Below are 21,976 nucleotides of genomic sequence, written 5' to 3' on the forward strand. Positions count from 1 at the left end.
ACAGAGACATTGAAAATTATTATCCTGCTTGTTCTGTGATGAGTGTAAAAGCCACACATTCAATAATAATATCCAGCCAAACTCAAACAACTTTGGAGCACAGCTATTGGAGATATGCAGTTGTGGAAAGTAACTAATTACATTTACTCAAATACTGTACTACAGTCTAATTATATTTTTATTCTATTCATTAAACATACTTCTCATATTAAGATTCTACATAAAAAGCCTATTGAGTACAATATGAAAATGAATATAATGCATTGATAAAGTTATACCATACATAGTGCCTTCACATTGTATATTTATAGTTACCATTACCGTAAACATTACATCAGCAGCTCACACACTGATGCACTGTGGTTAACATTAAAATGATTTAATGTATAATTATCACTTACAAGGGCAATTTGTCTGCAGAATGGGTAATGTTATTCTGATATTTCTAGGACATTTTTATTGAAAATGTATTTGTACTTTTACTTAAGCAGGGTTGTGAATGAAGGACTACTTGTATAGGTCTGTCTTGGTACTTTTACAGGATATGGAACTTCTTCCCCCATGAAGATGGGAATATTTAAGTTTGATGTTTGGTAATTAACATTCACCCAAGGCTCGATAAACTGTCTGGATGTGCGGCACAAAAATGAGCTGTAGGCCCCCGTTGACCCTCATTTCTCCCACTGACTGAGCATTGTTAATTAGTTTATTATAAGCATAAATTAATTTAGGAATATGTGACATAAACGCACAAGATAAACTGAAATAATGACAGCTTTAATATAGATTGTAACCCAGGGCCACTGTACGAGACGAGGCCTTGGGATGATGGAATAATGCAGCTGTCACCTTAACCCCTGGCAGCACTGGCAAACACATGTGCAATTAATCAAATCACCATAAATGCCACAAGGTGAACCTGAACCTTTCTGGCCAGCTATAGGCCTTGTGTTAATCAAATCCCAATAAGCAATGGACCCTTACAGCCCTTAAGACATCACATCTACATTGTGTGTTGAGAAATTGTATGCATACATAAGGGAGCAAAAAATATTGCTGACAGTTTTATGCTCACTTTCTGAATCTAATAACTTCTTATGTACCCTGTGCAATAAGTTAGTATAAGAATAGACAATGTCTCCATGTAAAGTTGTTATGGCATCAAGATATACCAAATGACTCCAAAACCCCATGAACAAAAATTGAACTTGAATTTTACAGATTATGGATTATTGTGTTTGGGTGTTTATAGTTTACTGGTCACTTGAGTCATATTTCGCTGTGTGATGACATGTTTCCAAGCCCTGTATGATCTTCTGAAAGCAAATGCCTTTTACAAATAGTGTTTGTGAAATCACTGATAAAGCTTTCATGTGTTTCACCACATGGCAACTTATAACAATTTGAAAATGCAAATTGTTATAAATTGCCATGTGTAAAACTGTTGTAATGCATGTAGTGCTACATATACTCACAGTCTATGGTCTGAAAGGAAAGCTGATATTTTTAGACTGAGCGTCCAGTTTCTTTGTGTATTTCTCTGACTGTTTCACATAGGTCACCTATAGCTCACTTGCTGATTATCATCAGTTCTTCATCACAGCAGTGACATTAAACAATGACATTGCAAATAAAAAGTCAGGATTTATGATAGTGTGTTTAAGCAGAGAAAATGCATTCAGAAGGGTGCATAAAGCATTGCTTACATAGTTGTATGCTTACCCTTTGAATCTAATAATAGCTTTTTGTAAATGTAACCTAGTTTCAAAACATTTTTTACTTTCCAATATACCGTACAGCTCGGGGACAGTACTCAATAAGATACTCTGGAGCCCAATTGTGGAACAGAAATTTGCACTAACTGATTCTCTGTTTTTGCCCAGATACAAAATGAAACTCAAAAACGCTTCAAAAGATTCTAGTACATAATCCAGAATTTTTAATGTTTGCAATTTATTTTCTTTTACTTTTAAAATGTTGGTGTTTTGCTTTATTTTATTTCACAATGTTTGTTATGTGATATTAATTAGGTTAATGATATTTATGTTTATTTTAGATATTTTACTTTGCATTATAGTTGTGCTTTGTCTCCTATAGGTGAGCTTTTAAAATAAACCCAAAGTAGGTTTCTACCTGACTAACTCACCCGCACATGTGTTATGTGTATTTTACTATTTTTGTCTGACTTTTATTTGCAAATAAAGCAAACCAAACCTATATGTTGTCCGATCAACTTATAACAAATCAGTTTAGGCATTTGACTCTATATAAATTATTTATATACAGTCAATGGTATAGACAGGTAAACATGAACATAACTTCACTGAACAAATAACAGACCCAGTGTTTATGGGGTAGTCTATAATTGCACAGGAGAAGGCAAGTTCCTGTAAAATGTGTTGTGGTATGGAAGTGTAGCTACAATGGTAATGAATACTAGTGAACACATGTTTACTGGTAAACTTGCTCTGTTGTCAGCCACTGAAATAAAACACTGATAAAACACATGGTAGTTGTTGATAAAATGTTATATTGGCAACAACTTCAAGATGGTTCTCCGACTTCCCAAGCGTAGACGCGTGTATTGACAGTAACTTTCTTGCCTCCTGCGCTCTTTGGCTCTGCTGCTTAGCAACAAACACTAGCGAGCTGGTTAGCTCAGCTGCTCTCATGCGCAACGTAGTTAGCTGCAACTCAGGGTCGCGGGGTAGGCAGTGATGCAGTTTCATCCTGAAAAGGTGACATATTTTAGTCAGTTGCCGACATTATGAAACTTTATCTGCCGTTGTGAAGCGGCGCTTATTCGGCCTTTGTGGTCATTCGCTGGACACCGTTTACGGGCGAAGTAGGAGGCTCTTTTCTCTGGGAAAAGAAGCTAGTCTTAGCTCGGTAACCTTAGCGCCCGAGTCACCAGCGTATCTTGCCTCCGTGAAGAGCAGAGGCAGACTGGAGATATGTGATTGCGGGCTAGCTGGCTGGTTAGCTCATCTGATGTTGGCGGATATCGGATAAGTTATAACGGTATTTAACAGGTAAGAACTTGAACGCTATATGGGTTTGCTGGTTTTCTGTTGGCTCCGGGCAGCCTTTTCACATACTATAGCAGCTGTTGGGTACTGGAACACCCTCCTGCCAGCTATTCAACAGGGATGTACTTGGATGGTAACCCCAAATTTGCGAAACTCTCGCGAGATTTGTATGAGTTGTTTCTTCATTGTGCGCGTTATTTGTCATTTTACAAAAAAATTATGATGTTTGATGATGTGACACCGCTGTGGTTATAGTCCTGTGAGGTTTACACTCAAAATACACTTGGTTATGGCCAGGGGAAGGTGATGGTTTGGGTTAAAATATTACATCTCGCGAGAGTTTCAAGATTTCCCATCTAGACCATTCAACAGGTCATGTCTTGACCAAGGAGAGGGAGTCTGACATATGGGAATAAAACCAACGAAAAGTTAACCAAAACTTACTTGCCCTCATAGATTTTGGCAATAGTTACTACGCACACCAAGAAGAAGCAGCTAGAGAAAGCAGTTGTTACAGGGATATACAGGAATACATTTATTCTCTCTGTGCCTAAAAATATTCGCGCCTTGAGGCCCGAGTAAAGTAATGGTGAGTGTGGTATGAAGATGACTGGTCGTGTAGGAGGGGAGTGTATTAACTTAACTGAGCTCATTTACATGCTTTAACCGAGTTTCTGTAACGTTATATGTGAAAATTACAGTTTAGTTTTGCATGTGAAATTTACAGCTGTCACAACTTATATGTGCATTCTGAATGGCGTAATGACAAAAAAGACCCTCTGTAGATAAGATCATATAGTTATGTGTAGGTATGGAAAATGTCCAGTTGTCTAACTGATGTTTACAGGGTGTGTTTACCACACTCATTCTCAAGTATTTCAGTCTGTTTAAGTAATTTTTTTGTTTTTGGTAGGTGGTACAACATTTGTATAATCAACACAATATATTAAACATGATTACAGCCATATAAAATATATGATCAATCACTGTAATTTGCTCTAATTTATGAAATTCACTCATTTACTGTGAGAAATAGCGTAAAATTAGTCTGCAAACAGAAATCATGCTGTCCTGTGGTCCAGCTTCATGACCCCCCACTCTGACTCAGCTGCTGTGAACAAAGTTGAACAACTCCTCTATCAATAACATGGAGATATGTTGAAAACTGAAACGTAATATAGTTAACAACATCAAAAGAGTAAGGACAGCAAGGCAGTTTGTATTTGTAATCCACATCTTGCCTGTCTGTTATAACAACCGCTGTGCCATGCATCACAATTGTAGCTGATGAATAATTATCTTCTAGTTGGATACATATTATGATTCAAATCCTGACAGGCTGTCGGACAGCACAGTCACGCAGTAGGCTGTCAGTGTCTGCTGAGAACAGCTTTCCCACAATATGTTGTTTAGTGTTGCACTCAGCAGCTACACTCGTACACTGAAGCTGTGGAAGACCAAGTTGCTATGTGGAGTCTGCTGCTGCTAATGGAAGAATAAACACATCGCACTACCTCTCCAAACAAGTTCCCCCTTAAATTTACAACAGTTAGTTCAACAGAAGCAGTCATAATAGTTTAAAGGACAATTATAGCTATGTGTGTTTATTTTACAGTGCACTCCCTCCTCAATTAAATTATTGTGGTAACCCGTTGTGCTAAAATGAATTACATTTCACAAGCTATGAAAATTAAAATGTGAAGATATTTCTTTAGGCTTAGTTTGTTCATGCTGTATTTCTGTAATATGGTTTTCTTGAACTATCCTGTACACTCAACATCTGTTGAGTGTACAGGATAGTTCCTTGCTCTTGCCTTGCTCTTCACTGTCAATTTACAGTTTATTTATTTTACACTTTTAGGAGGTATATGTGCTTGTGTCACATCATTAAAAGTACTGAGGAACTGAGACAACCAACCAGACGTCACCACCATGTTGGAGGAGGACATGGAAGTGGCCATCAAGGTGGTCGTAGTGGGCAACGGAGCAGTTGGCAAGTCCAGTATGATCCAACGCTATTGCAAGGGCATCTTCACTAAAGACTACAAGAAGACCATTGGAGTGGACTTTCTTGAAAGGCAGATATTGTAAGCAACTTATTTCACAGATGTTTTATCTATTATAGCCTATATTTAAAGATATATATATATATATATATATATATTCCTGTGGTGCTGCAGTTTAGTTGTGCATTGTTTCCTCTTATTGCAACGTTTACTGACATTGACAACAATTCTACAACTTCATCCATTAAATAGTTTATAGTGTACAATAATTAACATCCCATAAGATGCATAACCAGAGCATACTGATGAATATGACTGACAGAAAATAAAGTAATTTTCTCTCAAAATCTGTTCATTGTTTTAGTGTCAATGACGAAGAGGTCAGACTCATGCTGTGGGACACCGCTGGGCAGGAGGAGTTTGACGCTATTACTAAGGCCTACTATCGTGGTAAGACCTTAATAAAGTGACAAATATAACACTGCTGCCTTTTGGTCTCTGATCTCCATGACCTCTGAGGTTCAGCATAGCAAAGCACACGCTCGTGCACGTGTAGCCCTGCTGACACGTCTTTGATGTAAAAAGTGATTCTCTCTGTACATGGTGTGAAGTTGACCCAGTGTTTTTACTCACTGAGGCAAATTAATTATGTATCATATTCACTGGTGTGTTGTTTTTCATTGCAGGTGCTCAAGCATGTGTGCTAGTCTTCTCTACCACAGACAGGGAGTCTTTTCAGGCTATCGACAGCTGGAGGGAGAAGGTTGAAGCGGAGGTTGGAGATATTCCCACAGTCCTAGTGCAGAACAAAATTGACCTCCTGGAAGAGACTCTTATTAAAAAGTAAGTTGTGGTTTTTTTCGAACAGTAAATCAGTATAATGCTAAGAACAAAATGTGATGAGTGTAAATAGTAATTAAAACACATAAGCTTCCATGAATTGTAGTTAGTATTTTCTACTTGCCTTGCAGTGAAGAGGCAGAATCTTTGGCTAAAAGGCTTAAGCTGAGATTTTATCGAGCTTCGGTGAAGGAGGACCTTAACGTCAACGAGGGTGAGTCACTGAAAATGTGAAACGGTCTAATCCAAGTCAAACAGTGTTATACTTAAGTTTGCTGTTATAACATTGCTGTTTCTCTCTCTTGTCAGTTTTTAAGTACTTGGCTGAGAAGTATCTGCAGCGACTCAAACAGCAAACAGCAGAGGAGACGGAGGTGGTCCACACAACAAGCAATAAAATAGGTGAGGAAGCTTTTTGCACAACACTTTTTAATGTCACTTTTTAAAGTTTCTGACATCAATCCTAATCTTGTTTTTCCAAAGGTGTTTTTAATACCACAAGTAGTAATGTCTGCAACCAGAGCTCCAGCAATGGCAGAGAAGTCATCACCCTGCGACCTAACAAACAAAGGACCAAGAAGAGTAAAAATCCCTTCGGAAGCTGCAGCCTACTCTAGATAAAATCATTTCATTTTAGCGACTGACTATTGTTCTTAACACTAGATGGTTGTTGTATTCTATGGAGGTAGCCACATTTAGAGACCAAAGCCCATAAAGACTGGGTAATACTAGTCTATACTACTTTGATAACCTGATGTTTAATCTGTATATCCTCTGTTGTTACCCAACATTGATGGTTAAATTTCCTTTGATTCAGCCTTGAATCTCCATCAGTGTTCCGTGCAAAATACCTGTCAACACATCTGGGACCTCCTTGTGGTTGCCTTAAGTAACACTAACAACTCCAGTATGTCATGGATTTAATGCCCCCCCCCCCCCCCACAAAAAAAAAAAAAAAACAGTGATATTGTCCCTTCATGGCTGAATAATTGTTTCAATAGGACTTGACACACAGTCCTTTCAACAAAATATTTAACAGCAAAGTTTGCACTCTTGCTCTTTGAAAACATTTGCTTGTGTACGCGATTTTTACCGTTCACCCGTTCCTGTGTGCTTTACATTTCAACTGTGCAATATGTTTGTATGTATTGTAAAAGATACACAGATTATTTTGTACCATATTTTTCTAACTTTCGACAGAATATGGTTCAAACTACACTGTTTATCGTGGACAAAACACTATTGAATTCCGAGTGAATTCTCTGTGCAGAAGTATTTTTGTACAACTCACTAAAGTGTTGAGTGATATTTTCACAGAAGTGTTAACACCTTAATGTTGACATAGTGCCAAATTTATTCTTTTTGAGCTGTAGTGAAATACTAACACTGCAGTGATTTGGATGTAACATGAAAATAATAGAATGTGCCCTTATGTATAACCAAAATCAGTAACCATTGGCACAAACTAGTCTTCTATATGTCACTCACTTACAGATTTGTTAACTAAATTCTTGGACTCTGGTGTAAAACATGAGTTCAGATAATGATACTCTATTCTTTGAGTCATAGTACCTCACAATCAGCGATAGGCCTGTGTTTTGATTGTTGTTATTTACATTTTACATAGCTACCTGTGTTTTTCTTTAACTTTGGTACAAATGAGTTTCAGATTTCACTATATTTGTAACCTACTAAATACTAAACATTGTACAAAATTTAGGGTTTTACCTTATTTTAGTTTTGCTCCCATAACAACTTATCAATTTTTGTTTTTGTAAGTATCATCCTGCTCCTTTTTTGACCAAGAAAAAATAATGATATGGAGTCTTGAGCAGGATGTAAACCCTTAGTCTCTGAAGGTGTGCTGTGAAAAGCCGATCATCAGTCAGGAGTGGATGTTTGCTGTTGTTTGCCTGTATATGCAAGAAAATTCAGTTTGTTGTAATAACATGAGGGTACTCCAAAAGAGATCTAAACTGATGCTTGTTCTTCGATACAGCTGGCTGTGTGCTGTATGTTAATGTCTCGTCTGCATCAAGCTTTTGTAACATGTAGATTCCAAAACTGAATGAAATGATGGTCTACCAAGCACAAAGAAATCCATGGTGATGTGGGAAAGTCTTATATTAAATCTCCTATTTAGAATTATTATTAAAAAACTTCCTCATTAATAATCACAGTTCTAAATATTTTACATGGAAATAGATTACAGAAAACATTTGGGAATACATGTGCATGCATGTTTTTGTCTTTTAAAAACATTTTGTAAGGGATTTTCAGATATGCGGTAGCTGCTTTTCCCCAATTCAAATGAACTTTATGAAGAGAAGGAGAAAGTTGTTCTCTGAATTAAATGGCAACTACCATGTTTTCACCTCATAATCTGTTGTGAAAATTGTAACAGGTGCTTTTTTTCAGTTGTCCCATTGGTACTAAGATTGTTTTATATTTTTCATTTGGTCTTAAGTAGACAGTCCTGTATCAAAAGAAAAAAAAAGGAAATGTGGTATAACTGTTGCATGCAAGCTTCTTTTTTTTTTCTTTTTCCACATCAGTGAATGTTTAACCATGGTTGCAAAGCCACAATGCCTTGTCCATGTTTACATTCTCCTCCATTGACCACCAGTAAGCATTTTATTGCCTTTTTCTGTCTGTTTGAAATTGCCTGTACCGTAACTTTGTAAATAATTATTTCTTGAACTTTCTCTTATTTGTAACATTGTGTTTACTTTCGCCTTTTTTTCTTGCTTTTTGACTGAATGGATTTAGCGCACTTTATCAGTAAGATGGCATATAATCTTAAAGAACCATAAGTTAAAACTGACCATACTTATGTGCTGTCACTCAGGTGTTGTAATAATCTTTGTGTCTTATTGTCTTTCTACTTTTTCACACGATTCCATAAAGTAGTTTCACACATTCATTAAAAACAACAACAATGTATGCTTTCAGCCTTTGACAAAAACAACAGTCATTGTTGGATTTTTGTTTTAACAGTTACAACGAATCATGACTTGAAGTGTGTCACACAGCTGTGCTCCTGATATGTAAGTTTGGGAGAAAGTTGGCGGTTATCTGAAATAAAAGTTTTATAAAAGTACTTTTTTCTCGGGATGGCAGCGTGTCATTTCAACTGAGTACTCGTCTGCCAATATGATCTTTACCTATGATTATGATCTTAAAAATAATTATCTTAACAATACTGGTGTTGAGTCTTGACTTTGGAATTAGTCGCTCAAGAAGAAAATCTTAACTTAAGGTCCACTTACTAGCTTCCAGAACTTTCAACCAGTGTTTGAGCAGTGCAGTCTAGTGATAAATAAAGATACCTGCTTAATGTACTGTACTGTATTTGTGTGTAAACTGGTGTGCCGGTGAGTGAATGTGCATGGTTGAGGCTGGTAAAATAAAAAAAAGAAAGAAAGAAAAAGGGACAGCAACCAAGAAACAAGCTTTTCTTCAGGCTCTTAAAACTCAGTCAACCAACCTGATTTACAATTAAAGTTATAATGTTAACAGGACAGGCCACTCTTAACACTACTCACAGACATCTCTACCAAATGCTTGTCACACAATGTGTTTTTTATTTACTTGCTCAACATAATCAGTCATAAAAATAGCTTTGTGCAAATACTAGCTAAAATCCACAGCTTAATGTGACTTGTGTTGCTTTCACACAAAGAGGTAGTGTGTGCACATCCAAAATCCCAAGTGCCTGATTTAAAAGGTGAAACCGTGAAACAGGAAAAGACACGTCAAAACTGTGTAAGAGTGGATAAACCCTAAAAATTTAAGATATTTTCTGACCTTAATTAATTATTTTGATACTTTAGTGCAGGTGCTCAGTCAAGTTTTACACTGTTTTATTACCCAAACCTCGGTAAATTATCTACTGACACATTATAGTGACTTAATTGTGATCTGATTGTCAGAAGTGGACCTTCAAAAAATCTGCAACCAAAGTACTTTCTGGTGTTATTGTTTTCGGTCTCACTTTTGTGCATAAGTAAATTTATATTTAGTACTGGGTATATACGTTAAACAATCTATATTAAATGCATCAAATTACAATAATTGAAATTAAAATCATTAATACTAAGTTATTCCTTCAGGAAGAAAGATGGTGTCTATGGTTCTCACTTGTGAATGCAATTATTTTGTTCTTTACTTTTTTTTGCCATAAGGTACAGTATCACTGAAATCTTAAAATAGGGACTGGTCCTGCTGCAATATGAAGCATCCTTCATAAGTTAGTACAGGATTACAACAGTTTTTAGTGAGTTTAGTGGCATTAAAAACATATTTTATGCTTAGTTGATAAGCCTTAGAGAGTGCCATTGGCTTTTGGGTCCTCCAGTTTTTGATGATCCATGATCTTGATGTTCTTTTCAGCATTTTGAACGTTCCTCATCAAAGTCTCCAGCCTCCGCTTGATCTTCTTCTGGTCCTCTAGAGCGCAGCCGATCACTAAGGCCTGAAACTTCTGGTCGATGGGGACAGGCGGTGCCTCGGTCACACAGGCTGCGTGCAGGGCCAGCAGCTGATGTCTTGCACCTTCCATGTCACCCAGTAACTTCTTGACAATTTCATCTATTATAGTTGTGGCCTTGCGCAGTGCCTCCTCCTGCTGGGAGTTTCTGATCGTGCCAACAGAGACCTCCACACACAGTGTCCGCCCCATTAGACGGTTTGCAGTTAGAGTTAACTCTTCTCTCTCTCCTAGATGATAAAGAAGTAAATGCTGCATTTTAATGACTGCCTTTCAATGATGACTTTGTCCAGCATGTGAAAAGGAATATCATAATTGGCTTACAATGTAATGCAATTCAACACAAAGTAAAAAAAATATGATACATTACACTTAATATGTTTCATAATTGTTGTATTAGATTGTACAAAATTGCACAGGGTTTATGTTCTTTCCAACCACCTAATACAGTAGTATAGTAGTAAATGGAGTAGTGTATGTAGTCATAGGCTTTGTATTGATGTATAATTCAACCAACTTATAAAGTTTTATTTTTTATGGAGAATTAATGGGGAAATCAGGAAATTGAAATGCATGTAATCAAATAAAGACTACATGATGATTTTACTTAAATATCTTTACCTTATTCTAAAATATGATATACAGGCCAGCTAAAGTGCCTACAGGAGAACTAATACTGTGAGCATGATGTAAACTTCCACCTAGGCGAAGTAGAAAAACTATCATGTTGCCTTGCTTTTTTTGCAAATTCCCTAAGCACCACCCAGCCACACTGTATCAACCACACAATAACCTCACTGGATCACAATGTTACAGAGGAATCAGAGCAGCCACAAGGACACAACATTGATTCAAATATGGATAAACAAGAGGTATCATCAATGTCAGGGAGAAAAGTGATCTTTGTTGTGTTACAAGCTCAGTAAAGTTGTCTCACCAGCACAGACGCTAAGTATTTCTTGACTGTTCAGAGTGGACTGAATCATTTCCAGGATGCACTCCCTTTCCTGCTCCAAGGCTGACGCTGCTTCGCGTAAAGTCTCCACCCTGGGAGACACAGAGAAAACATATACATCAGGAAATCTCAAAGTGGCTTTCGCAGCAAAAAGGGAGAACGTTTATTTTCATTTTAAGTAACACAATAACAGGATGTGTAACTATTTTGGTCATGGGTTTCATTTCATCTTTAATAAAATATCTAAACGCAAACATCTTATTAGACAGGAGAGCCTGGGATAAAATCTGATCAAATACTCGAATTGGGGCTGTGATCTAAATTGTGTCAGTTTAGAGGTACATGACATAACAAATATGATAATCCTGTGAAATACATGCCACTCCCATCCACTTACAAGCACATCCTTTCAGTGCAATAAACATGTGTTGTTGTGATGATGCGATGTAATAAACTGCCTAAATCAATATGCAATCCACATGTTGAGTATTGTAAAGTGAATAAAATACAAACCTACACCCACTTCATCTACTTTATTAAAACTTTGTAATCGGGTGAAACCACTTTCTCTCACTCTTATTTAGGATTATTAAACAGCTGTTTAGCCTACTAAAATAGGTTATCTGTAATATAGTCTTAAGGATGTGATCAGCCATTGAATATACTGATCAGAAGCGCAAGTGTACAGTGTAGCGCACATGTCAAGGCCTGTAAGTTCACTGTACCTTATTTCCAGCTGATCCAAATTCTCAAGGAGTTGTCCCGAGCGGTCTGCCATGGACAGGGTCCTGCTGAACTTGCTGCACGGAGGTTCGTTGCTCATTTTAGCTTGTATTTTCGCTTGAGCCATGCTGATGAAAGATTGATATTTAGATCTTGTTCCGGAGAGAAATCCTGTGCGATCAACAGTGTGCGCTGTCCAGCTGAGTGTGGCTCATCCGCCTACAGCAGAGCCCCAGGGAGAACATTTCCAAACATGGCTGCAACTTCCTCTCCTCAGTCCTTACAGAAGTTTCCCGAGGAAGCCAGAACAGTGGTTCCCAAAGTCTGGTCCGAGGACTTAAGAGAGGTCGCCGAGAAGGTCCAGTAGATATTATTCCCGGTTTCATTTTGAACCGTTTAAATACAACAGCTTTGATTAATGTCACTTATTATTATTGTACTTTAATCGGCATATCTGCAGGTGAGGGTTCTGCAGCCTAAAATACTGTAGCACTCATTACATTTTCGGTAAACCCTGACTGAGATGGCTGGATTTCCTTTTTGGCTTTATTCATTTTTAATATAGATTGCAAAAAACAAAGAACATACCAGACCAAACAGAAATGTGAGGTCAAAGCCACCTGACATAACAGCACCATAACCCAGTCAATGCACCTGTTCAAACCTGAGTATTTATAAATCTGGGTTAAGGTTTCATAGTCAGATGGGAGAATTTGAACTTTTTAGTGCCACAATATTAACTAGGTCACCAATATATTTAGTGATAGGGCTCAAAACTCTCATTCTTAAAATGCTTGATTGTCTTTACAAAAGACTAAATGATTATAAATGTTTCCAGATCCATCTGCCAAAGGTTCCATAAATGAGAGTCCTCTTTATCTGAGAATTAAAGAGGTCCTCATTATTGGTTAAGAGGATATAAGTAAGACCATATCATATTCAACCTCATACAACTTCACATCTGAAACTGTTAACATTAGCTGTCCCATTGTTCAGTAGGAAGGTCCAATTCCAAATAGACCTTCTCCAAGCTTGATCTGCACATTAAAACTTCAATAAGCTACTGTATTCTTCATGGAAACTATTACATTGATTTACACACTGGTAATCTTGTTTATTAGTCAACTGAACAGTTTATGACTAACTATAATGATACTTGCAACAATTACAAAATATGAAATGGACAACGGATTTTGAGGATAAGAACAAAAAATGACAAATAGAAAATTAAGCCTAATTTTGAAACTAATCTAGTTACAAAGGCAGATACATGGACATGCACACACAAACTGAAGGCCAATTTGCACTATCCACTAGAATCTGTCAGCCACCTGCTAATGTTTTCAAAGCAACTCGAGGAAACTAACAGAGGTGTTTGTTGCCAGCATTGTAGCTGTAATTAGACACAACTTCAGTTACGAAACCACTCATATTCAAGCCCGTGCACACGGTGTAACAAGCACATAGCAGACCCCTGGTGAATGTCTCTTTAGTTTCTTTTATTTTCATCCAAGTGGGTGTAAGTGTGCTGTGTACTCTGAGCTCCAAATGCTGTTATACTTCTATAGCCCAAATCAATAATGCCCCTTTTGCCCCGGTGGGAACTTTCCTACAGACATGATTTTAGCAATACTGCTTAAGGTGCGCACAATACACTGGATTTCAAGTCTGCAGTGAAACAGAGAAAGTAACAGGATACACAGTTGGCAGCGTGGTGTCACTAGTTAAGCCATGGCATCTTGCAGTGTCATCAATGCCATCTATAGCTCATGTTTCGACACCCTGAAGTGTTGAGTCTTTATAACATAGGACAGTGCATAATCAACGGCCACAAACCAGCCTTCCAAAACATGACAACTTCAGACTGGGACCAGTGGTGATGTCTGTGACGTCATGTGTTGATTTCAAAATGATTAAAATCACAGCAAAAGAAATAAAATAAAAAGTAACATTTATTTAACATATTCTCAACACAAATCTTACTATTCATATCCAATGAACAAAGTGTCACAAAAAATATCTTTTCACATCCTCAGAATTCCATAAGGCTTCTTTTAAGAGCTTCTTCCAACTCTGTAAATGATGAAAATGGGAATATTAGTATCCAGCTTACACTGCAAGAACATCAAATGTATGCTAAGAGACAACTTGTGCTAACTTATTTACATCTGTGTTAGTTTTAGTTCCATTTGTTTACATTAAATTTCTTTTAATTATATTACTTTTGAACAGTCTTGTAAAGCACTTTATTAATATTAACCAGGCTCACATACAACGCACTGCAGACAAACCAGACTATCTTTAAAATACTACACACATTTTAACAATGTTATCTAACTAAATGTTTAAGTTATCACTCTTCTAGCTGCTAGCCTGAATTACATGTGCATCCACATGCATGCATACCTGCTTCTTCTGCACTCACATCCAGTGCATGTTCCATCTCCTCACTAGATTCATCTGTAATTGAACAAACAATATATGAAGAGAAATCAGCAATAACCAAAAGGGTAAATAGACACTAAAACACATTAGTATTATTATTATAAGTATTATTTTTGTAATGTATATACAAGGTATTTCATAATTTAATTGAAGCCTTAATACAGTACGCCAAGTTGTAATTTTATTGACAATTAAGCAGATTAGTCTTTGACAAAATGAACATGATTCTGATTGCATCAATTTTATAGCTTTAAAAAATATATGAAAAGACAACTTTATATCGTATAGTGCCTGTAGGCTCTACTCATCTATTTTTTTTATAAATGGCGAAAGTTGAATAAGGGCTATATATAGTATATTGCTTACTTTCATTGGCTTTAATATCTTCCTCGGTCTGCTCCATCTTCAAAAACTTCACCAGTGTTTCATCTTCAATCTCTGCAACAACAATATGAAAGCTGAGTTAAATGCAGCAGCATACAAATGTAGAAAATAAATGTCAACATTGGAACTGGTTTACCATTAGTTTTGGGTTCGATCTCCACAGCATCGAGGATTTTGACGGCAGTTGGTTCTGCTTTCACGTCTTTCCTGGAGCTCGTGCAAGGTTCCAGTGAACAGTGCTGTGAGTGATAGTGTTTATGGAAACTTGGTACATCTGTAAAACTTTCCTGGCAAGTTTGGCATTCTACGTCAAAGGTCTTGTCCAGCTTCAAGGCTGTGTGTTTTGTGTGGACATGAGTCTTCATCTGTGCATAGGAGGGCACAGACACACTACAAGGAGCGCACACATACTGACATCTACCATCAGCGGCCAGATTTCTCATACACTGTGTAAACATAGCTTTGATTTCTTCTTTGCTCTTCTCTGAAGCCATGCATGGGCACGAGGCAGGGGGCTGACTGGTGATTTCAGCAACAGCAGGCTGGACAACTTCAGCGTCATCCATGCAGTAGTAGTCCTTACTGTGAAGGCTCTTGTAATGCTCCAAGAACTCGCCTTCCGATTCAAACTGCATGCTGTCACAGAGGCCGCAGAAGTGGGAGCTCTTTATCTGCCCGTCGTGCTCATTCATACAGTGTCTGCGCACAGTGGACTCTTTAAAGAACTTCTGTGGGCAGTGGCCACAGATGAACCTCTGAAAGCTGTGACTGCTCACGTCACTGCAGTGTTTCTGGACGACTGCCTTCGAGTCGAAGATGTCCTCGCACATCCTGCACATCCAAGTCTGAGCTGCTTTTGAGGAATACGCGTCTACTGTATCGGGTCGAACCGTTTTCTTAGACGATGAGTGCGTGGTGACTCCGCTGCTGGTGGACGGCTTGTCATCGATGACGGTGGTGAGCTCCTCAGAAACTTCTTGCTCAGTGAAGAAGGTGTGTCCACTGTGCACTTGCGATACATGTGAGAGGATATCTTCGTATCGAGGCATTTCCACTTTGCACTTGCGGCAGTAGAAGAGGAAGTTGGAGAGATGAGCCCCGCCATGAAAGCGACTCATATGCAGGCGGGTAATTGAAGATTCTCCCATAAGTTTGCCACACACACCACACTGATGGAAAATCTGGTTCACGGCCAAGAGATGCTTACTGGCTGTGGCCTCCTCCGAGAACTGCAGACCACACTCGCAGAACCATGCTGTTACTGTGTTCCTGCTGGTGCTGCCATTCACACCCAGTCTCTGTCGTTTGGCTGAAATCTCTTCAAAATCACTCCTCTTCTTGTTTCTCTTTTGAAAAGGCGAATCAGGGCCAGTAGATTGCCTTTTGTCACGAGCCCTCTGGGTGTTTTGAATTTCACTAAACCTGCAGTATTGAAGAAGTGCTTTTGCCATAGTCTGGTTGACCTCCACGTCGTGGTGGGTCGATTCTTTGTGTCTCTCCATTTCAGCTTGGCTGAGGAAGATTTTACAGCAGAGGGAGCACTGCCCTCGCACTTGTAGCTGTTTCATTACCTGCACTATCGGTTTATCTGCCTTGGCCACTGCACAGCCCTGTCTGCAGTGCACACTGAAGAAAAGAAAAGTAAGAAAAAATCAGTTCCATGAACTTTTGAACAAAAGCAGTGTCTGCAGTAATATCAAAATATATTCATACATAAATGTAGAGGTGTTCCGATACCATTCTTTCCTTCCTGATACTGATCATGATCATGATACCTGAACTTGCACGTCGGCTGATACCAAGTACAGATCTGATACCATTGTATTGAAAATAAATTAACAGCTGTATAATACTAACCCTGTATGGCTGTAATATGATTGCTATCTGGGACAACTGCCTTTTATGCGGGTGTGAAAATACTTTAACGTTTATTATTAATTATATTTTAGGCTGTATCTGAGGCATTTCCAGTACTGTCATGAGTATCGGAACAACTCTACATTAATGGCAGAACGGTCACAATGAAACTTACTTAAAGTGAGCTTGAGCAGTCTGATGTGAGGTCAGTACTTTGTGACATAAAGAGCATCGGACATTGAATGTTGTATCCTTGCACAAAGCGATGAGACGATTCTTAGCACGTTGTGGCATGGGAACTGGCAGTGCTCTTCCTCTGGGTTCTTTAACAAGAGCAAAGTAAAAAGTAATCTCAGTTATAGTCATATAACACCTCATCAGCACTCTTTTTAAGACAGACGTATATATAAGTAAAGTTATTTAGAATATTTTGCCTGTCTAGTATGCGATAGAAAACCTACATGTCCAGCTACTTCATGGGAAAGAGGTTGTCACTTGTGAACATTTTGGATAATTAAAGCCTAAATACTAAAATAAGGAGTGCACAAGTACTTTGTAGCTTAATTGCTGTTGCATAAAACAAGTTGTATAACTACACTAAATGAATTATAAAACTGTTAAAATATTACTGTTTAATGACAATATTTTCACTTCCCCAAGCCTATTAATCTTTCGAGATTTGGTTGAGTGAGATCCTGATGAGAATATACATATGTACATAACCACACAAACACTCCCTTTCATACAAAAAATATGATGTTATTCAAATGTCTTAACAGTCTGAAATGCATAAATAACAGACAAGGTGCAGTTCAGCTGTAATAACCCTTACCACTCATTGCGAATGACTCTGTGAAGTGGTTTTTGGCTGACATGTGCTGAAGACACTCATCCCGGAGGTTGAAGAGGAGGTAGCAGGCAGGACAAGCGAAACACACGATACGCTGATATGTCTGACTGATGCTGTGACCTCCAGCACTAGATGAAGACACCTAGGAATCAAAGCCACATTATGTTAACTGTTTCTCTTCTCAAATAAATCAACTTATTAATGAAGTATTAAATGAGCAGAAGTAACTTTATTAAACAGCTAGAAAAGAGCATAAACCTTAGATTCAAGATGTTGCGTCCATGCTTCTTTAGTCGGAAAACACTGACCACAGGCCTCACATGCAAACAGATCAGATGGACATCCTTTAAGATTGATGGTTGGATCACAAGGGGAGTGATCAAACCTAAACAAAAGATAGATATTTTACTAAAAAAATAGCCCCTGTGCTCAGAAAAACGGTTTGAAAGCACTAAACCTACTCTGAACATGGACGGAAAAGAGTTACCTTTTCAAATGACCGTCGAGGAGGGAAGCATGGTCATACACTCTACCACAGTTGATAACTGGACAAGTGTGTTTAGCTGAAGTATTTGTGGGGAAAGAAGCAGGTCTTTGTCTCCGTCCAGAACCAGCACTGATCACTCCCGGTTTTAGACCTCAACAAACATCCAAGCAAAGTATAAGTTGAACAGTCAGCTGACAAAACTTCTACCCACAGTAGTACTGTAACAGGGTATTTTCTCATCAATACCCCCCCACTTAACCACTGCAGGATTAGTAAGTGACAATGTAATAATGCAACTGGCTTCCAACTAAAAACCAACCTGGCATCTTTAACCACATATCTACACATTTCTTTGCTTCCTGATGACTTCCATTTGTAGAACTGAAAGCAAGCTCCTGCCGTCCATGAGCTTTTTGTAAGATTTGTTTCTCCTGAAAGAGAGACATAAAGAGATCAATAATGACAGAAAATAAAATGTCATCTTTTTTACACCTGCCTTGAAATTACAAATAGGTAGATTGGCAGATTGACATGTTAGTGGAAACCAACACACAGCAATAATCTTAATTCTCTCTGAATCAATGTTATGTTGTGTCGAGTCAATTTTAATAGTGCTACAGTTATTTATATTCTGCCCACTGGGTGGCACTGTTGCTGCTACACCTGACCTTAACTGACCCCACATTTACTGTGTACAGAGACAAAGAACTTCAGAAAAGAACTAATACCAATTAATTTTTGCAAAGTAGTTTAGAGTGTAATTAGGTCCTGCCCACACCCACAGGCAAAACAATTAATCGCTCTTCAACCACTTTGAATTGCTTTAAAGTGCCTCCTTGTAACATCTGTCTGTTAGCAAACGACAGAAAAATGCCTAAAAGCTGCTGTGTGGAGGGATGTACTAACCACAGAGTAAAAAACCCAGAACTAAGTTTTCATAAGCTGCCGAATTGAAAACTGAGCCTTTAAGAAGATAAAATTGGACACAGTTAAAAACATGTGAGGCATTTTCAGGAAGAATGGGAAAACTGTGGGATCCTGACACTCAGTATGCTCACAGGTGCAGTAAGCCTTTTGTCACTGGTAAGAGAAACATCCAAATGTCAGTTTTAGGCTAACTATATTTATGTAAGTTAAACTAAAGCATTGTGACAATATGCAGCTTGTGAAATACTGGAATGAAAGTGGATAAATCGGAGAGCTAAGAATAGTATTATGTATGAGTTACCCATTCAGTGGGATCACTTCTCCAAGAAAAGCAAGGTAAGAAGAAGGGACACTGAGATAGACTGACAATATTGAGTTTGTAATTGTCAGTATAAATCTTCCTCTCCAGCAAACACAGGGTGCTAAAATGATTCTTTGGCACGCTGAAATCTAATGTGAGCTAGTTACAGGCATTTTGTTAGATTTTAACCCCTTGGTTGCATATTAAGGCACAGATTGTTTGCCCCTCTGTTGTGTGCAGTCAGAGTATGACATGTTGTGCTCTGTCTATAAAGTTTAAGCATACTGATTATGTCACAACATACTTTATCTATAATGCTGTATAATTTTGACAGTGAAAGTTTGACAGACAGTAGAAATGCCACAGAATTTCAGAGTGTTTCAATGGAAACACTATCAGAACACTATGTAACAGACAATGAAGTTTCTTGAATCTTGCCTTTTGTATTATTTTGTGTCACAAAAAGTGTCCTTGAGGTGAGCACAAGTCGTTTTGCTTGCAATGGAGATTAAAGAGAAAGATAATGGTACTAAATGAAATGGCAACATTTAAAGGTTTAATGAAAGTCTGACAAACAACAAAATAAAAGAGGATAATCTTATTTGAAGTTATCATACCTTGAACGCTTTACATTTGTCTTCTCTTGCCTGTTTCTCTTGGGCCACCTGCAGCGCTAGTCTATCCAGAGTAGATGTAACATGAGCTTTATGGCGGTCGATTTTGTCTTCCAGCTACAGGAAAGGAAAAGTCACAGCAGTGTAAGAAAATTCTAAACAAATATCCAGTCTATCACAAATAAATGAGACACTGCTAGGATTATTAGTTTATGCTGCTCTGTTAAACCTCTCACCATGCCTGCAAATGATGAACATCCCTCATCCTCACTATCACTCAACAGATCGATACAGTCCAACACTGGTCTGAGAGGGGCCACCTGAGGCAAGTATAAGACATCATGCCATTAGTGTTAGAACTTTTAAGGTTTCAATTCCTGTCTAACTTTTAAAAAGGTGGTTACTTTATTTTACATGCCAATTAAAACAGAGATGAAAAAAAAAGAATGAATCACAGCTGTTGCAACCCACCATTTTCTAACTTTTGAAGCTTTTTCTGACTATATGAATGGCCTACTCTCTAAAATGTATACATTTCTTGGGGGCGCTGCTTGTGTAGTGATTCAAAGATGTGATTACATTGAATGACCAGAGTCCATTCAGTATCAAAAAACAGAAAACTGTCATTGACATTGCTATGCCTCAGTGTGTATGGGTCAACTTATCCTTTGAACCTACTGATTTTTGTAATAGATCAATAAGCCTGCACATAACTTACTGATACAAACTCCACTTCCTCCACCTCATCTTCGTCTGCTTGAACTGGAGAAGACATTTATCTGAGGAAGAACAGTAAGCTCAGGTCACTTTTACAGCAGCAGCAGCAGCAGCAGCAGCAGCAGCAGCAGCAGATTGAACTGTGAACATGCATGTCAGGAGGGGAGGGTGGACAAGAAAAACATAAACCAGACAGACATGAAGTACCTCTAATTTTAACTTTAGGCCTGCTGACTCGAGATCAGTCAAAATTCAGAAATAAACAACCGTAACATTAGCAGTTTCTTCAATAGGTCTCTTACATCAGTTAGTTAGTGGCAAGCTACCAGCACGAAAACTGATCATTATTATCTGGTTACTGTAGTATTATATAATACATATCCGAGTATAGCTCTCATATACTCCATGCTAACGTTGGTAAAGTAACAGAAACATGTTAAAATGTAGTGACACCCATCAGCGGGCAGCTGAAATATTTAGAAACTGTTCAGCAGCATTCACGGCGATGTCAGTCAAGTGTACAGCATGGTGTAAAGTAACAAACACACGACTTACTCTGGTGGACTACACGTCAAATCCACTAAACTCAATACAAACCATATAAAGTCTAACATGGGGCATAATTTCTTCCTTGCTCATCTACCAGGGAGACTTTCCTTTGTGCTGCCGCCGGTGGGTGGAAGATGGATTGCACCGGCCTATGCTTTTGCACTGTTTCGGTGCAATACAGCTCCCGTCCACCGGTGGCAGCCCTGTTCAGCGGAGCCGTACCCCAATCGTTGAGCGAAGAAGAAGCTAAATTTCGCGCCATAGAGGGATTTGGGTTGTATTGGAAAGGTAATTGCCTGCACACCTTTGGTTTTAAACGAATTTTAGGTACTTCAAACAAGCTTGCCAACGACCAGAGATCTCCTCATTTGTTGCTGAGAAGCTCACCTGCCTTCAGAGGGGTTCGTAATATCGACTGTTGTTCGTAAGGCAACTTAGTGAGCACCACAATCTTGAAAGTGGCTCTCCACTCAGGTACACTCCCCTTAAACGTCGAGGCTAAAAGTAACGTTAATCTAATTAGCTCGTAGTTTGGTTGCTACGGGCATTCCTCGCGTAACTAATGCAACGTAAACACATGTAATGTGGGCATGGCTTGCTGTAAATCACGTATGGTTGAAGTTAGTAAACAAATGTATCTGATCATCAGATTACCTACGATTCTGCTCCTTCTCCCTTTCAACTGATTTCTCTTTCCTGTTTTGCAACGTCATGTAAAAATCTGAAGCGCTCCTTTTCAACGTGCAGTGTGCCGCTGGTGCGGAGTTCATCCCTATTGGGAGAAAAATAGAATAAACTCCGCC

At 38.3% G+C, this 21,976-nt stretch overlaps 3 protein-coding genes across 3 annotated transcripts; 1 reads left to right on the top strand and 2 right to left on the bottom strand.

Annotated features, from left to right (window-relative positions):
* Positions 1-2,724: 2,724 nt before the first annotated feature.
* On the top strand, positions 2,725-8,938 carry rab23 (RAB23, member RAS oncogene family). The gene is made up of 7 exons (XM_062430575.1): positions 2,725-3,032; positions 4,891-5,116; positions 5,400-5,485; positions 5,722-5,878; positions 6,007-6,089; positions 6,185-6,277; positions 6,359-8,938. The coding sequence occupies exons 2-7, from the start codon at positions 4,962-4,964 to the stop codon at positions 6,490-6,492; spliced, it is 708 nt and encodes a 235-aa protein (XP_062286559.1). The 5' UTR covers positions 2,725-3,032; positions 4,891-4,961; the 3' UTR covers positions 6,493-8,938.
* A 392-nt stretch (positions 8,939-9,330) lies between these two features.
* bag2 (BCL2 associated athanogene 2) lies at positions 9,331-12,275 on the bottom strand. The gene is made up of 3 exons (XM_062430783.1): positions 12,045-12,275; positions 11,302-11,411; positions 9,331-10,594 (listed from the first exon to the last, which is right to left on the bottom strand). The coding sequence occupies exons 1-3, from the start codon at positions 12,167-12,169 to the stop codon at positions 10,200-10,202; spliced, it is 630 nt and encodes a 209-aa protein (XP_062286767.1). The 5' UTR covers positions 12,170-12,275; the 3' UTR covers positions 9,331-10,199.
* Positions 12,276-13,281: 1,006 nt separating this feature from the next.
* Positions 13,282-21,839, bottom strand: znf451 (zinc finger protein 451). The gene is made up of 13 exons (XM_062430782.1): positions 21,828-21,839; positions 20,626-20,686; positions 20,144-20,227; positions 19,911-20,024; positions 18,385-18,496; positions 18,066-18,216; positions 17,837-17,963; positions 17,561-17,720; positions 16,904-17,051; positions 15,008-16,497; positions 14,854-14,925; positions 14,449-14,502; positions 13,282-14,115 (listed from the first exon to the last, which is right to left on the bottom strand). Exons 2-13 carry the CDS (start codon positions 20,680-20,682, stop codon positions 14,075-14,077), a joined length of 2,610 nt encoding a protein of 869 aa, XP_062286766.1. The 5' UTR covers positions 20,683-20,686; positions 21,828-21,839; the 3' UTR covers positions 13,282-14,074.
* Positions 21,840-21,976: the final 137 nt, after the last annotated feature.

The sequence above is a fragment of the Scomber scombrus genome, chromosome 12, assembly GCF_963691925.1.
Source record: "Scomber scombrus chromosome 12, fScoSco1.1, whole genome shotgun sequence".
NCBI lineage: Eukaryota > Metazoa > Chordata > Actinopteri > Scombriformes > Scombridae > Scomber > Scomber scombrus.

Coding starts and splice junctions, on each gene's coding strand:
- rab23 (XM_062430575.1), top strand. CDS start 4,962: ATGTTGGAGGAGGACATGGAAGTGGCCATCAAGGTGGTCGTAGTGGGC. Junction 5,117..5,399: donor TTTCTTGAAAGGCAGATATT/GTAAGCAACTTA, acceptor TCATTGTTTTAG/TGTCAATGACGAAGAGGTCA. Junction 5,486..5,721: donor TACTAAGGCCTACTATCGTG/GTAAGACCTTAA, acceptor TTTTCATTGCAG/GTGCTCAAGCATGTGTGCTA.
- bag2 (XM_062430783.1), bottom strand. CDS start 12,169: ATGGCTCAAGCGAAAATACAAGCTAAAATGAGCAACGAACCTCCGTGC. Junction 11,412..12,044: donor TTGGATCAGCTGGAAATAAG/GTACAGTGAACT, acceptor TGTGTCTCCCAG/GGTGGAGACTTTACGCGAAG. Junction 10,595..11,301: donor AATACTTAGCGTCTGTGCTG/GTGAGACAACTT, acceptor TTTATCATCTAG/GAGAGAGAGAAGAGTTAACT.
- znf451 (XM_062430782.1), bottom strand. CDS start 20,682: ATGTCTTCTCCAGTTCAAGCAGACGAAGATGAGGTGGAGGAAGTGGAG. Junction 18,497..19,910: donor ACAAATGTAAAGCGTTCAAG/GTATGATAACTT, acceptor TCTCTCTTTCAG/GAGAAACAAATCTTACAAAA. Junction 14,116..14,448: donor TGTGAGTGCAGAAGAAGCAG/GTATGCATGCAT, acceptor CATCATTTACAG/AGTTGGAAGAAGCTCTTAAA.